This window comes from Acanthochromis polyacanthus, chromosome 13 (assembly GCF_021347895.1).
Source record: "Acanthochromis polyacanthus isolate Apoly-LR-REF ecotype Palm Island chromosome 13, KAUST_Apoly_ChrSc, whole genome shotgun sequence".
Taxonomy (NCBI): domain Eukaryota; kingdom Metazoa; phylum Chordata; class Actinopteri; family Pomacentridae; genus Acanthochromis; species Acanthochromis polyacanthus.
Window position 1 is genome coordinate 40851339 of NC_067125.1, and position 12013 is coordinate 40863351.

Consider the following 12013-nt stretch of genomic DNA (forward strand, 5'->3'; position numbering starts at 1 on the left):
CCTGGTCTTAACTCTGGGTTGTCATGCTTTAGGAGTACTAATAAAATCAGCCATATTCCTAGAAATGAGAGCTGCACCAGCCAAAGTGGGATGGATGCCGTCTCTCCTAATCAGACCAGGTTTTCCCCAAAAAGAGCTCCAATTATCAATAAAGCCCACGTCGTTTGATGGACACCACATAGACAACCAGCGGCGAAACGACGACATGCGGCTAAACATGTCATCGCTGGTCAGATCAGGCAAGGGTCCAGAGAAAACTACGGAGTCCGACATGGTTTTGGCGAAAGTACACACCGATGCCACGCTAATTTATTAGTGGTAGGACACAATTTAAAAAATGAATCTATCTAATTAGAGGTTTTGTAATTAATTAATCACAACTGATTAACAAGGGCATAGAGGTAAAAAGTGATATATGCAGTGTTGTCTTCATTTTAAATGCCAAAAGGATTTTGCGGCTCCCGGTGTTTTCTTTTCTGTGGGAAACGGGTCGAAATGGCTCTTTGAGTGTTAAAGGTTGCCAACCCCTGCACTAAGGACTTCTACTTATGCTTATGCTGTTTCCGTAGAGGTGCAGGACTTTACACTGCAGTGAAAAATGAGACAACAGTGAGTGAAAATGTGACAGGACCAAAAAATGCCCAGAAACTGCTTGGCTAAAACTAAATGTCAGCATAGTCTTTCTTTAATTTTAGTTGCAATGTGCTGTAGTACAGAGCTTCATAAAAATGTGTCACTGTCCTGTTATTTCCAGATTGCACTGCATATCCCACTGTGCCCTCAGATATATCTGTTGGTTTCCTCAGGATTCTCCTTAAGCCTTCTTCCACATGAGCCTCGTACCCAGAATCCTATCCTTAGCAGACTGAGGAAATGTCAGACGAAATGGACTGGATCTTTAACTGAAATTCCTTTCCCAATCATTGTTTCATTTGCATTAATTTGCAATAGTGTCACTGACATCTCTGCATGATTTATATTAAGGTCAATGCCACGACTGCGTAACAGCATCCATAAGAGCCGGGTGCTGCTCCAGCATATTTGCATATTTTCTCCTTTTAGTGTCGTCCTTCTTCTTAATGCTCACACACGGACACACTCATACCTGTGCATGGATGGGCACTTTAATGCTTAATTCATTCTACAGGATATGCTCACAAAAATGCCAAAATAGCAAGTTTCACAAGGATTATGTGCTGAACAATTCTGTGGCCAGAAACAGTGAGTTTTATTTCTGCATCAATTCCTTAAGAGAGCTGACTGCAAACACGTTAAAGATGCCTTAAAACATGGGGCTAAGGTGGATTTGCTTTTATATGCTGTAATTTAACTGCTAAGAAAGACACAAATGCATTGTTTGTTTGACAAGCATTATGTATACTATCACATGATTATGGTGCATTCAAAAATCTAACACTCCTTTGTGCATTAACACAAATTACCTTATGTGCAACGCTGACAGACACACACTTAGAGCTCCGTTCCCCAGAGACATTAGTAGGTGAAAGTTCCTGACACATAAGCACTTTTATGAGTGAGTGGACCACACAGTCAGGCCTCTGATCAGCAGAGTGGAAGAATTCCAGTACAAACAAATTCTGCTCCAACACACACACATTTGCACGCATTCACAAAAGCACAAATTAAAAGTGCATGCTGTGTCCCAATCGTTAATGCATGTAAAGATACACTGACGTACGGTGTTAATTGCTGTTGCCAGAATTAGAAGAAGTTGTGACTGCAGCAGCAGCACAAAATGACCGATGAGACGGAGTTACTGACTGCGGAGAAGACGATTATAGAGAAGGGGGAGAAAGGGAAAGATGGGATGGAGCAGGGGAAGGAATTAAGGGAAGTTAGCATTGAAGAGGTGGAGGAGAAGGCCATAGCTTCATCATCATCTCCCAGGGGTGCAGGGGTGATTATACATTCTCTTACAAAACACCCCCCCCCCCAGAAAATACAGCCATGTCAGCCTACCTCAGCACATTACCTGACCTTCTGTGTGTGTCTGTGCGTGTCTGTGTGTAGTAGCATTTTGGCTAATTTTAGGAAGTCAGCAGTACAGTTGTGAAGTTTTGTAGAGCAATCGCCAAATTAACGTTTTGATTGCATTGATCACTTAGGGCTAGATACCCAGTGATGTTTATTAGCACTGATAATGACAGGCTTTGAACACAACTTCAGAAAGTACTGTTATACTTTATAGAGGGAGTCAATAAAGCAGAGCCTGTGATAGATACTAGCTACCATATTATTCTTCATTCCTCTGTAAATATATTTGTCGTGCGTGTTTACATGTGTTTTTGTAGTAAGTTTCAGTCCAAATAACCACCAGTAATGTCTGTTGCTTGTCCTCTAAACCTACTGTAACCCACGACATGATTCTTAGTTTCAAGATAATTATTTCAAAGGATTGTGATGAGCAGCCAGTTTTCTTCCAACTTTACAGTCGTTATTTTTGAAAAATACACTTCAAAATTTTAATTGACCCCTGGGCCTTTTGTCTTGAGTGAACTTAGTTTGTAAAAGTTATTGGATTGTCCTTCAATGTTATATGAATATGTCATTCAATTGTCTGAAATGTCCGCTTGGACTGAAATATTAGAACTGAATGAGTGTAAAACATCAGACTTACAAATCAGTGACAGATGTGTGAACATATTAATGTATGTTCTGTAGAAACACAACTACAGATTCTCTATGGAATCACTTGAAAAATGAGATATGAGACTCTTTTCTCGGTTATTCTGTGCTGTAGATTTCTCATTTCAAACTACTGACCCAGACAGAAGGAACTTGGTTAAATTTTAGGTTTGACCAATAAATTAGTTGACATTATCTGTAATATTTTCACCCGTGTGTATGTGTGCCATTAATAATGAGAAACCGCAGTATGGAAATGCACAGTTTGGCTTGGGACTATTTAGAAATAGTGTCCTTCATAAATAATTTGTCCAGCAGAGAGCTCTGAGAAGTTTTGAACTGTAAAATGTCCTGCTGTGTTTGCATCTCGGTCACACAACCAAAAAACAAACAAACCCCCTCCCCTAAAATCCAAGCAATGAATTTTATGCTCATCTTATGTTCATGCATTTAAATGAGGTGTTTTTTTGAAGGTCAGGTCACCATTTACAGCGAAATGTCATCTTTGTATTGCTATTGTTTATCGCTCTGCATGATTTGTGCTTCTAGTTTGTGCTTCTCTGTCTGTACCAGCATCTATAAAAATTCATTTTTTCATGTGGATTTGCAGTTTGTGTGCATTTCTCTGTGAACAAGCTGCTTTGCTTGTTTTTAATCTACAACTGGACGAACTAACTGATTAGTTGTAACCACTAACAGACAGCAATCGCCTCACCACAGACTTGTACCGCAAAGAGGAAAACGTCACGGTAACACCAGTGGGCGGAGCCATCCACAGCCCACGCTACCCCAACGCTTACCCACGCAACCTGCTGTTGTCATGGAAACTACAGTCACCACCTGGGAGCCGCATACACCTGGAGTTTGACGGACACTTTGGCCTGGAGGAGGCTGAGAATGGAGTGTGCAGGTAAAACACGAGACAGAAAAAACACTGACAGAGGTAGGAGGGATGGAATACAGAATGAAAGGATTATAGCAGAACATACAGAGTAAGAAGAATGACAGGAAGTGCCTTAAGAAGAAAAAGACAACCTGAACAGAGGTAAGAGGGACTGAGCACAAAAAGGAGGGAGCAGTGATGAATTATCACAGCTATAAAAGAGAAAAGATAAATGAAAGAACCAGTGATTAAAGAACCAGAGACCAGTGAGATGAAGCGATCCAGAGGAAGGTTTGATGTGACAGGAAAAGTTTATTGGGCAAAAATCTCAAGTTGAAAGAAAAACAGCAACAATAAAATATGTGAAAATGAATTACACATTAGCACATAGTAATATTAAGTTGTGATTGAAGGGATGTAAGGAAAGGAACATAAAAAAGGTAAGAGGTGGAATAATCACTGTGAGAGAGATGGATAGTTAAAGTTTGCTTTCTTGGCAAGAAGTACAAGAAGTTTGTCCTTGAGGACTGAGGGGAGAAAATAGACTTTCTAATCCCCATATGCAACTCAGCCATCTTTGTAAGCACTTTGCTGAAAAGACAAGGCTGAACAGCATGGGGGAGAAAGAGAGGGAGGAGCAATTTGGAAAGGTAGAAAGAAGGAGAGAGGAGCTTTGCCCAGTTTTTAAAAATCTTACGTGTCTCACACACACACACACACACACACACATATGCATGTCTGACAGTTGACAGAGGCGCTGATTTCTGAGACATCTAATCAAAGTTGTTAACTTCTCCACATAATTCTTCACCTCGAGTACTCTAGCAGGATGATCTGCTGGCTTGAGAACACATTGTAATGGATACAATCAGTAAAAGTATCTGCAGATCCTAAAACTAAGCTGTGGATGAGAAATGGCCAAATGTTCTCCATCTCGTTACAGGGAAATTACTGATTTTAAAAATGTGGTTACTGCTATCGTTTCTGTCTATCTACTTAACAGACTGGCACAAATTTTGGTTCAGAAATTTATGGTTTCCCAACAACATGTCCGAATGTCCTTCATAGCCCACGAGTGACGTTGTTTCAGCATTGAAATAGTCTGTCAGCACATCATTGTGCTTTCAAGGAAAAAGTGTCCTGTCTTGTTCGTATTTCTTCAAACCAATCCTAATTATCTTGCATGGTGCTATGCCAAGGATACAGAATCAATGCCCTTGCAAAATAATGATAGAAAAATTGGTTTGATTGGACATGTGCACTCAGAATGTCATTAAAATGGTTACATTCACCAGAAGAATCATGCAGGTTCGCCTCATTGCACCATCCAAAGCATTGACAAAACTTTCAGCACATAGGTTGTAATTCAGAGTTCATTGTTGCTGTTTTCTTTAGCAAAGGGGTTAACTCTCAGTTTTATAACTGAAGTCTACATCTGATGAGTTAGACCAGTGGTCCACAGACTTTCTGTCTAGTCCCATTATTGCATCAAAAGGTTCCATGTTTTTTCCACACTAGTTTATGGCCAAAGTCATGTGAAATAAACAACATGCCCATCAGCCTCAGTTGCTTAGTGGTATTTAGCAAATGACAGCATGCTGACATGCCAAGCTAACATGATGGACATGGTGGAGCAACACATGCTAAATATCAGCATGTTAGAATGTAGCTGTGAACATGTTGCAGTGCCAACATTAGTAATTTGCACCACATTTATTACACACAGATATTTCCTATCAGTCATGATATCACCTTTTCCTCAGATCTAGACACTAGTCTTAAACAGAAAGAAATAGAAACTGCCAAATAAGAAGGTAAATTGTAAATTAGCCAAAATTTAGCTGGATCAATGAAACAGTTTATCTGGAAAACTGTAATTTTTTCAGGTTTTTCAGAACGCACATCAAATCTGAACCACGCCACATTGAACTTTGACCTAGGCCATCATACTACGGGGTAGAATCACATGATCTGTTTAACTGAGGATTTAGGCCATTTTACCAGGAGTGACCAGCATCATGAAGAGGTGATTTAGGCATAACAATGACGGTGACAATATCTGAAATGACACAATAAATCTTCACTGGACAGCAAAACAGCAGAACATGAAGTGCACATGTGAGATCAGAACTGTGAGGGACATTTGATGTGATCTGTCTGTGTTACTATATGCGTCATCATTGAACCTGTCAAGTTAATGTAATTATAATGAAGAAGAAAGAAAACAAAAAAAACATCTAATTTTACTGCCAGTTTTCTTAAAATGTTCTCCATCCATCCATGAGGATAGACTCACAAACATTCATTTAAGATTTTTTCAGCCTGCCTTTTTGTACTTTCTTGACAATGTACAATTTTCATCCTCCAGCTTTAGCTCTTTCCTCCCACATATTCATCTACTTGTCCATCTCTCTCACTCACACTCCAGGTATGACTTTGTTGAAGTGGAGGACCAATCAGAGACCAGCACTATAATTTGGGGTCGCTGGTGTGGGCAGAAGGCACCACCTAGTCTCAACTCCAAAAGCAACACGCTCAGAGTCACCTTCAAGTCTGATGATTACTTTGTTGCAAAGCCGGGATTCCAAGTCTACTACTCGCTGCTGGTGAGAAACGTTGCACTCACACTCCTGCACACACGGCTGATGATGAATTGTGGGCTGTTATTTGAGACGCAGCTTAAAGTTTTCTTTTATTTTTTTCATCACATTGAGTTCAGCTTGAGTACCACTGCAATGCTGCGGGTAAAAATGCTTCTTTTACTGTTTTACCTGCACTCGACGATAGATAAAAGGTATAAGATGACGGAGGAGATAAATAGGTAGGAGAGAAAGGAGAAAGGAAGTGAGGGAGGATCTAGTAACACTGTCAGGAAAAGGCCAAAATGTATTAGCCAACTGTTCTCTTCTCACACGTCCAGTCGACAATAGAGGGGAGGTAGGGAGGAGGGATGGGGAAGTGTTCTCTTAAAGGCTGTCAAACGAATGGATAAGGAGATTAGCTTTGTCATACTGCCAGGAAGAAGAAAGAGGAAAGAGAGGGACTCAGATTTGAAGATGTTCTCCCACCCTATAATCAGAAAAGGGGGAAGAGAAGAGCAGCAGCAGGACAGAGAGGCATTTAAAGATGTTTCCGTGCTTCCTCTTTCATGGGGATGAGAGACAGCATCACAGACAGGGTTGAACTGGTGGCACTGCTAATTATCACAAAAAGTGGTTTAAGCACACATGGGATAAAGGACGAGAAGGACACAGAGAGATCCTGTGTTTGCTGATGGTCTGTCACTTAAATAGCATCATTTTTACATTACCTTCAATAAATTTGATATGTACAGTTTGTGCTTTTTGCACACGCAGAAATTTCACAGCCATAAACTGTACGTTTGAGCTAAATGAGCCCACAGCAGTGTCACCACGTTTAACGGAACATAATGGCCAAAAACTAAGCGCCTATTAATAGAGTATTTGCCTAAATGTACTTTCTGCCGCTGCATAAACCACAAACAACTTTCTTATCTCACCCTCTCAGACTCTCACGGCTTTCCTCTGCCGTCCCTCCCTCCTCAGCCTTTGTTATTTCTCCTCTGGTCAAATAATCACACCTCTGTACATTTTAAAACAGAATCCACCTCTCGAGGCCTATCTCATTTGATCAGTTTTTACCCATTTTTCAAAGAGCTCCTGTGTTCGAGTGTGTGTTTGTGTCTTTCCATCTTTCACAAACACACACGCACAGCTTCCCTCCAGCTAGACTGCAGCTCGGTGTGTGGCTTAATTTAGCAGGTCTAATTTGTTCTCTCCAGACCTGTCGAACAGATAAGAGGGAGGAGGAGAGGAGGCAGAGAGAGGAGAGGAAGAAGAGGGAGACGGGGAGAGAAGGCAAGGAGAGAACGAGGCGAAGCAGCATTGGAAGGAGAGAACAGGTGTCTGAGATGGTATCAGCATGTCAGCTAATGACTAAAACAACCTGAACTGAGGGAGACAAAGAGAGAGACAGAAGTGGAGAGAGGCAGCTGAGAGGTAGTGAGCAGTATGGAGTGGACTGAGGTGGACAAGATAAAAGAAAAAACCATAGAGAGAGAGGAAAGGCAGAGTGGAGTTGTACAAGGAAAAACAGATAATAGGGACCAAAACAAAACACAGTTTTACTATTAAAACCCTGCCATGTTACAAGTCTTCATGGGTTCTCTGTGTTCCTGGTATCTCAGACCCAAACCAGTAATCAGCATCACGCCTACACAGAAGGCAGCGTGTTAGCAGAACAACCCTGGTTCAGACCCAAAACCTGCCGGTGGGTTTTAAAGGAGTGTCATCTTTAAGAATTCACCTAAATTTTGCCAGTAATTAGACCAAGGCACTGTAAAAACAAGCAAACTTACCAGATTTAGAATTTTTCGAGGGTCCTTGAACTAATATGTGTCACTTTACGTTTTGTCAAAAGAATTTAACAAATCAAAGCTTAAATTGTGATATTTGCTCAAAAAATATTTCATTCTACACATCTCATTTTAAAAATTGCTAAAAAATTAAACACATGAACAAACTAGATTCTGTAAAAACTAAATCAATAAATTTTGGGCTTTTCAGTGCAACTAACTATTAGTGACTCAGCTGTGACCAACAGTCAAATAACAACAACAAAAAAAGATTATTTGGCTGAACTGCAGGCTGTGCTTCCACTGAGCAGATGTGAGACAAATCTGAAAGCACATATAAAATGCAAATAGTAAAATGTCTACAATATATAGAAAACATGTTCAACTGCAGGAAAATGCAATCAAAGAAATTCAACTTTTGTGTGTGCGTGTCTGTTTTTGTGTGTTTTTTTAGATTTATGGCATTATAATAGTTAATGGTTGGATTATGTTCATTTTGCTGTTTCTTATTTTGCACACTATCCTATAATAACTAATGGTTCCATATAAATACAGGACTTTATATTGTAGTAAAAGCTTAGTCAGCAGTGTGTGTGTGTTCTCTGTGAGACAAATGATTGATCAAAACACAACTGAAACAGCTTCTGTGGGCAAACCTTAACTCAAACCAGGTTCCTGTTATAGTAGTTTTGTCAGATTTGGATAGAATGTTGTTTCATTGCCATTTGTTCTGTTTTCGTGTTTGGTTTATAGATTTAAGTGGATCTGGCAGCATGTTTGTTGCAGTGGTCCACAAAGAAAAATGTGTGCTTTGAGGCAAAGTGGAAAACCAGGAACCCATGCAGGAAGAACGACATGCGTTGCTGCTCAGAATGAACCCATGCTTGTTCATTAGAGGAGCATTTTACTGCTACAGTGTTTATCTGAACCTTAAATGTTTCAACTGTTGCATGATCAGTGAGGACAAGATAGTAGTTTGAGTGCGAGCGTAAATTCTCGGTAAATTTCACCCTCTTGGTTGGAGTGGGGCTTAATGCTGATTTGCATGTAGCTGTGGAAAATCAAGAGTTCTAGCAATCAGGTCTGCCTGATGCAGATGCATGCAATATGTCTATGGCTAAATGTAAATGGAAGTGTCATGAAATTCACGTGACCTTCATGCATGAAAGAGGTATTTGAAATGACATCTGTGAACGGGGTGTGATGGGGTCAAACAAATGTCAGATGGGGTCTTATTATCCTTGGTCTGCTTTAGATTGGGTACCTTTTTAAAAAGTATACATTGTGTTTAGATCGGTTTCAGACTATGACCTGAAGTGACCCGTATGTCTGAATACAACTACTGCTGTTCCCTCCCAAAAAAAGCACCATAGGCTACACCGCAGTCAGACGCCTTACTCATTATTCATGTCACTGTTTTCCCCCAGACTTGTTGTTCTTTGATCCTTTTCAAATCTTCTTTTCAGTTGTTGCGATTCGTCAGATTCAGCGCAGGCTTACATGAAGTAATGAGTGCGTTTGATTGCGTAAGATAAACATTTTAAGCTATTTTGAAAAGCTAAAAAAAGGAAATATGAGAGCACAAACCTGCTTCATTATATTTATTGTGAACGGAAGCAGCTTTAAGTTCATCTTTTAAGATTTCAGAACAATACAGAGCTTTATTTTTGTTCTGTTTTATGTGTCTTTTCTTCCGGTGTTGATTTTTTTATCTGAGATCTTCGAGTAACAATGAGGTGTCCAGCTGCTAATCCAGGCGCAAGAACTATGATCCAAGTTAGAATTAGATTCAAAGTTTTTCAATATATATTTGGAAATATATATTTTGAAACATATTCCAATATAAATATATATTTCAATACAGACATAAAACATACGCTATATGAAACTGAAACATAACACTAATTATGAATTAAATTATTTTAAAAATTCTTTAAATAATTATTTCCTAGTTTGTCTTCTTTCGTGTTGTTGATGTGTTTATGTGAGATTCTTCTGGTGGTGCTCATTGGTAGCATTTTACCTATTCATGGATTTTTAACAAGCAGAACTCTTCTGCCGCTTGAATTACACTAAATATATATAATTCCAGCCATTTAATGAAGCACTCCAACTGTAATAAAAACAATGTGCAACAACTCTAGATTTAACAGTAAGTAAAACTGTAACCCACTTAAAGTTTTTGCAGTTTGTGTAAAGCAGTAATAATTGTGTGAAAAAGCTGCGTGAAGTATATAAAATGAGATGTTAAAATTGGTAGTGTCTACAGGTACGGACCCGTACCCGTAGCCTGTGGCCTACGGATACAGCACTTTCCATTTGCCAGACAGATACGGACCCGTACGCGAGTCTCACGAGTCAAGAAGCTGCAAACTGTTGAAAGGTAAGCAAAGGTTAAGGTTAGGGTTAGTGTTAGGGTCAGGTTTAGGGTCCGTACCTGTAGTACCGATGCTACGGGTCCGTACCGCTAGCGTCTACCGGGAGTCACGTGACCAGATCTCGCGTATCTGATTGGCAAATGGCAAGTGCCGTATCCGTAGTCCACAGGCTACGGGTACGGGTCCGTACCTCTAGCAACAACCGTTAAAATTGTGAGAAACTAAAGACTGTCTCTGTGGGCTCTGAAACGCTGATTCTGTCCATTAATGCCACTGACTGACAGCTTTCACTAGCCAGGGAAACAGACCTGAGTTCATTTTATGTGAACTAAACAGCATAAACTACAAAACTAAATCACAAAAGCATACCACAAATATGTAAGATAACGTTGACTGGACAGGAGGATGAAGGCCAGAGAAGGAAATATTTAATTTGGTCCCATTCAACAGCAGTGAATCATCCAAGAATTTGAATGTTCTACGATGAAAGTTTGCAAAACTACCCGACCTCCATCAGCGTTGCTCTTCATCTCATCGGTCTCAGAACATTTGAACACAGAGGTCGAGTTATTCTGTGAATTCTGCCATCTGGGGGAGACGCATTTGCACAGCTAGCTACCAAACTGTAGGCTGTAGCAGAGAACGGCTGTTACTAATGCATTCAGGTTATTGTAGCATTACAGTGTTAGAGGAATGGACCACGCAAAGGATGACTCCAGTGTGTCATCGAGTCATAATGTCTGTCTCACAACATAAAAGATTTTTAAAAAACCAAGGTGCTGAAAAACAGCTTAGTTTGGTCCAGCTCCACAGTTCAGTACCACATCCTCAGTAGTTCTTTACATGTACTGCTATAAATCTCTGGATTTTCTGTGCACTGATTTAAAAATCCGCCACAAAGCGAAAACATTGCAGCTGATGTATTTAAGTAAATATACGACCGACTCAGAAGTCTCACAGTAAACTACAGGAAAAGCCTCAGTGCACCATGAGAGGAGGCATTTTTCAAGGCTCTAACCTGAAAATTAGCTTAGACTCAGTCATAGATGAGACAGCATAAATGTGCTCAGTGTGATTTATCTACTAAGTTAGGGCTCCTCTGGCTGTAAGCGAGATAACTGCTTGTGGGGGGTGAAAGTCAAGAGGGAAATGCTCTCTCCTTCCTCACCATCCAGCACACACTTAATCCTCAGCTGCTCCAATGTCCAACTGTACAAAATGGAGGTTGAAAAGGGCAGCTCCCTGATGTCGCCTCCACTAGACTGCTACTGTAAATAAGAATGTATTCCCTCACCACCGACTTATATGGCAGCACTGCTTCAAATATCACACTTTGCTTCTACACCAAATAGTGATTCATAAATTGTATAATTCAAAACAGTTTCTCTACAAAATGAGCTGGTTTTAGCGTGTTGAAATAAGCTCTGAAAAGATCCTTGCATGCCCTTCTCTAAACACAAAGAGCTGATCATACTTGCTTTTCCCAGTGCTGCTACATTTACAAGTACAGAAAATTATATTCACAGTCTCTAGCATTTCTTTATTGCTTCACAAAATACAAAATGTAAAGCTGGAGCATTTTAATGTTTTTACTGCTATTTGTAACAAACCTTTCATCAGATGCTCTGCAGATTATTACTTGAGATGTCATCACACAAATCAAAGTTTGTATGAGGACCCAACTGGGACCACTTGAATAACTGGGTTGTGGTATGTTTGTAGCATGAAAGC

The 12013-nt window shown here is 40.0% G+C and overlaps 1 protein-coding gene across 2 annotated transcripts in view; it reads left to right on the forward strand.

The window, feature by feature from the left end:
• Nucleotides 1-12013, forward strand: part of pdgfd (platelet derived growth factor d) — a 74783-nt gene that overhangs the window by 40570 nt on the left and 22200 nt on the right. The window contains exons 2-3 of one of the 2 annotated variants that reach the window (XM_051957788.1): nucleotides 3346-3556; nucleotides 5958-6135. In XM_051957788.1, coding sequence (XP_051813748.1) covers nucleotides 3346-3556; nucleotides 5958-6135 — 389 coding nt within the window. The remainder of the gene's footprint in view (nucleotides 1-3345; nucleotides 3557-5957; nucleotides 6136-12013) is intronic. The other variant, XM_022195923.2, reaches the window with a different exon arrangement.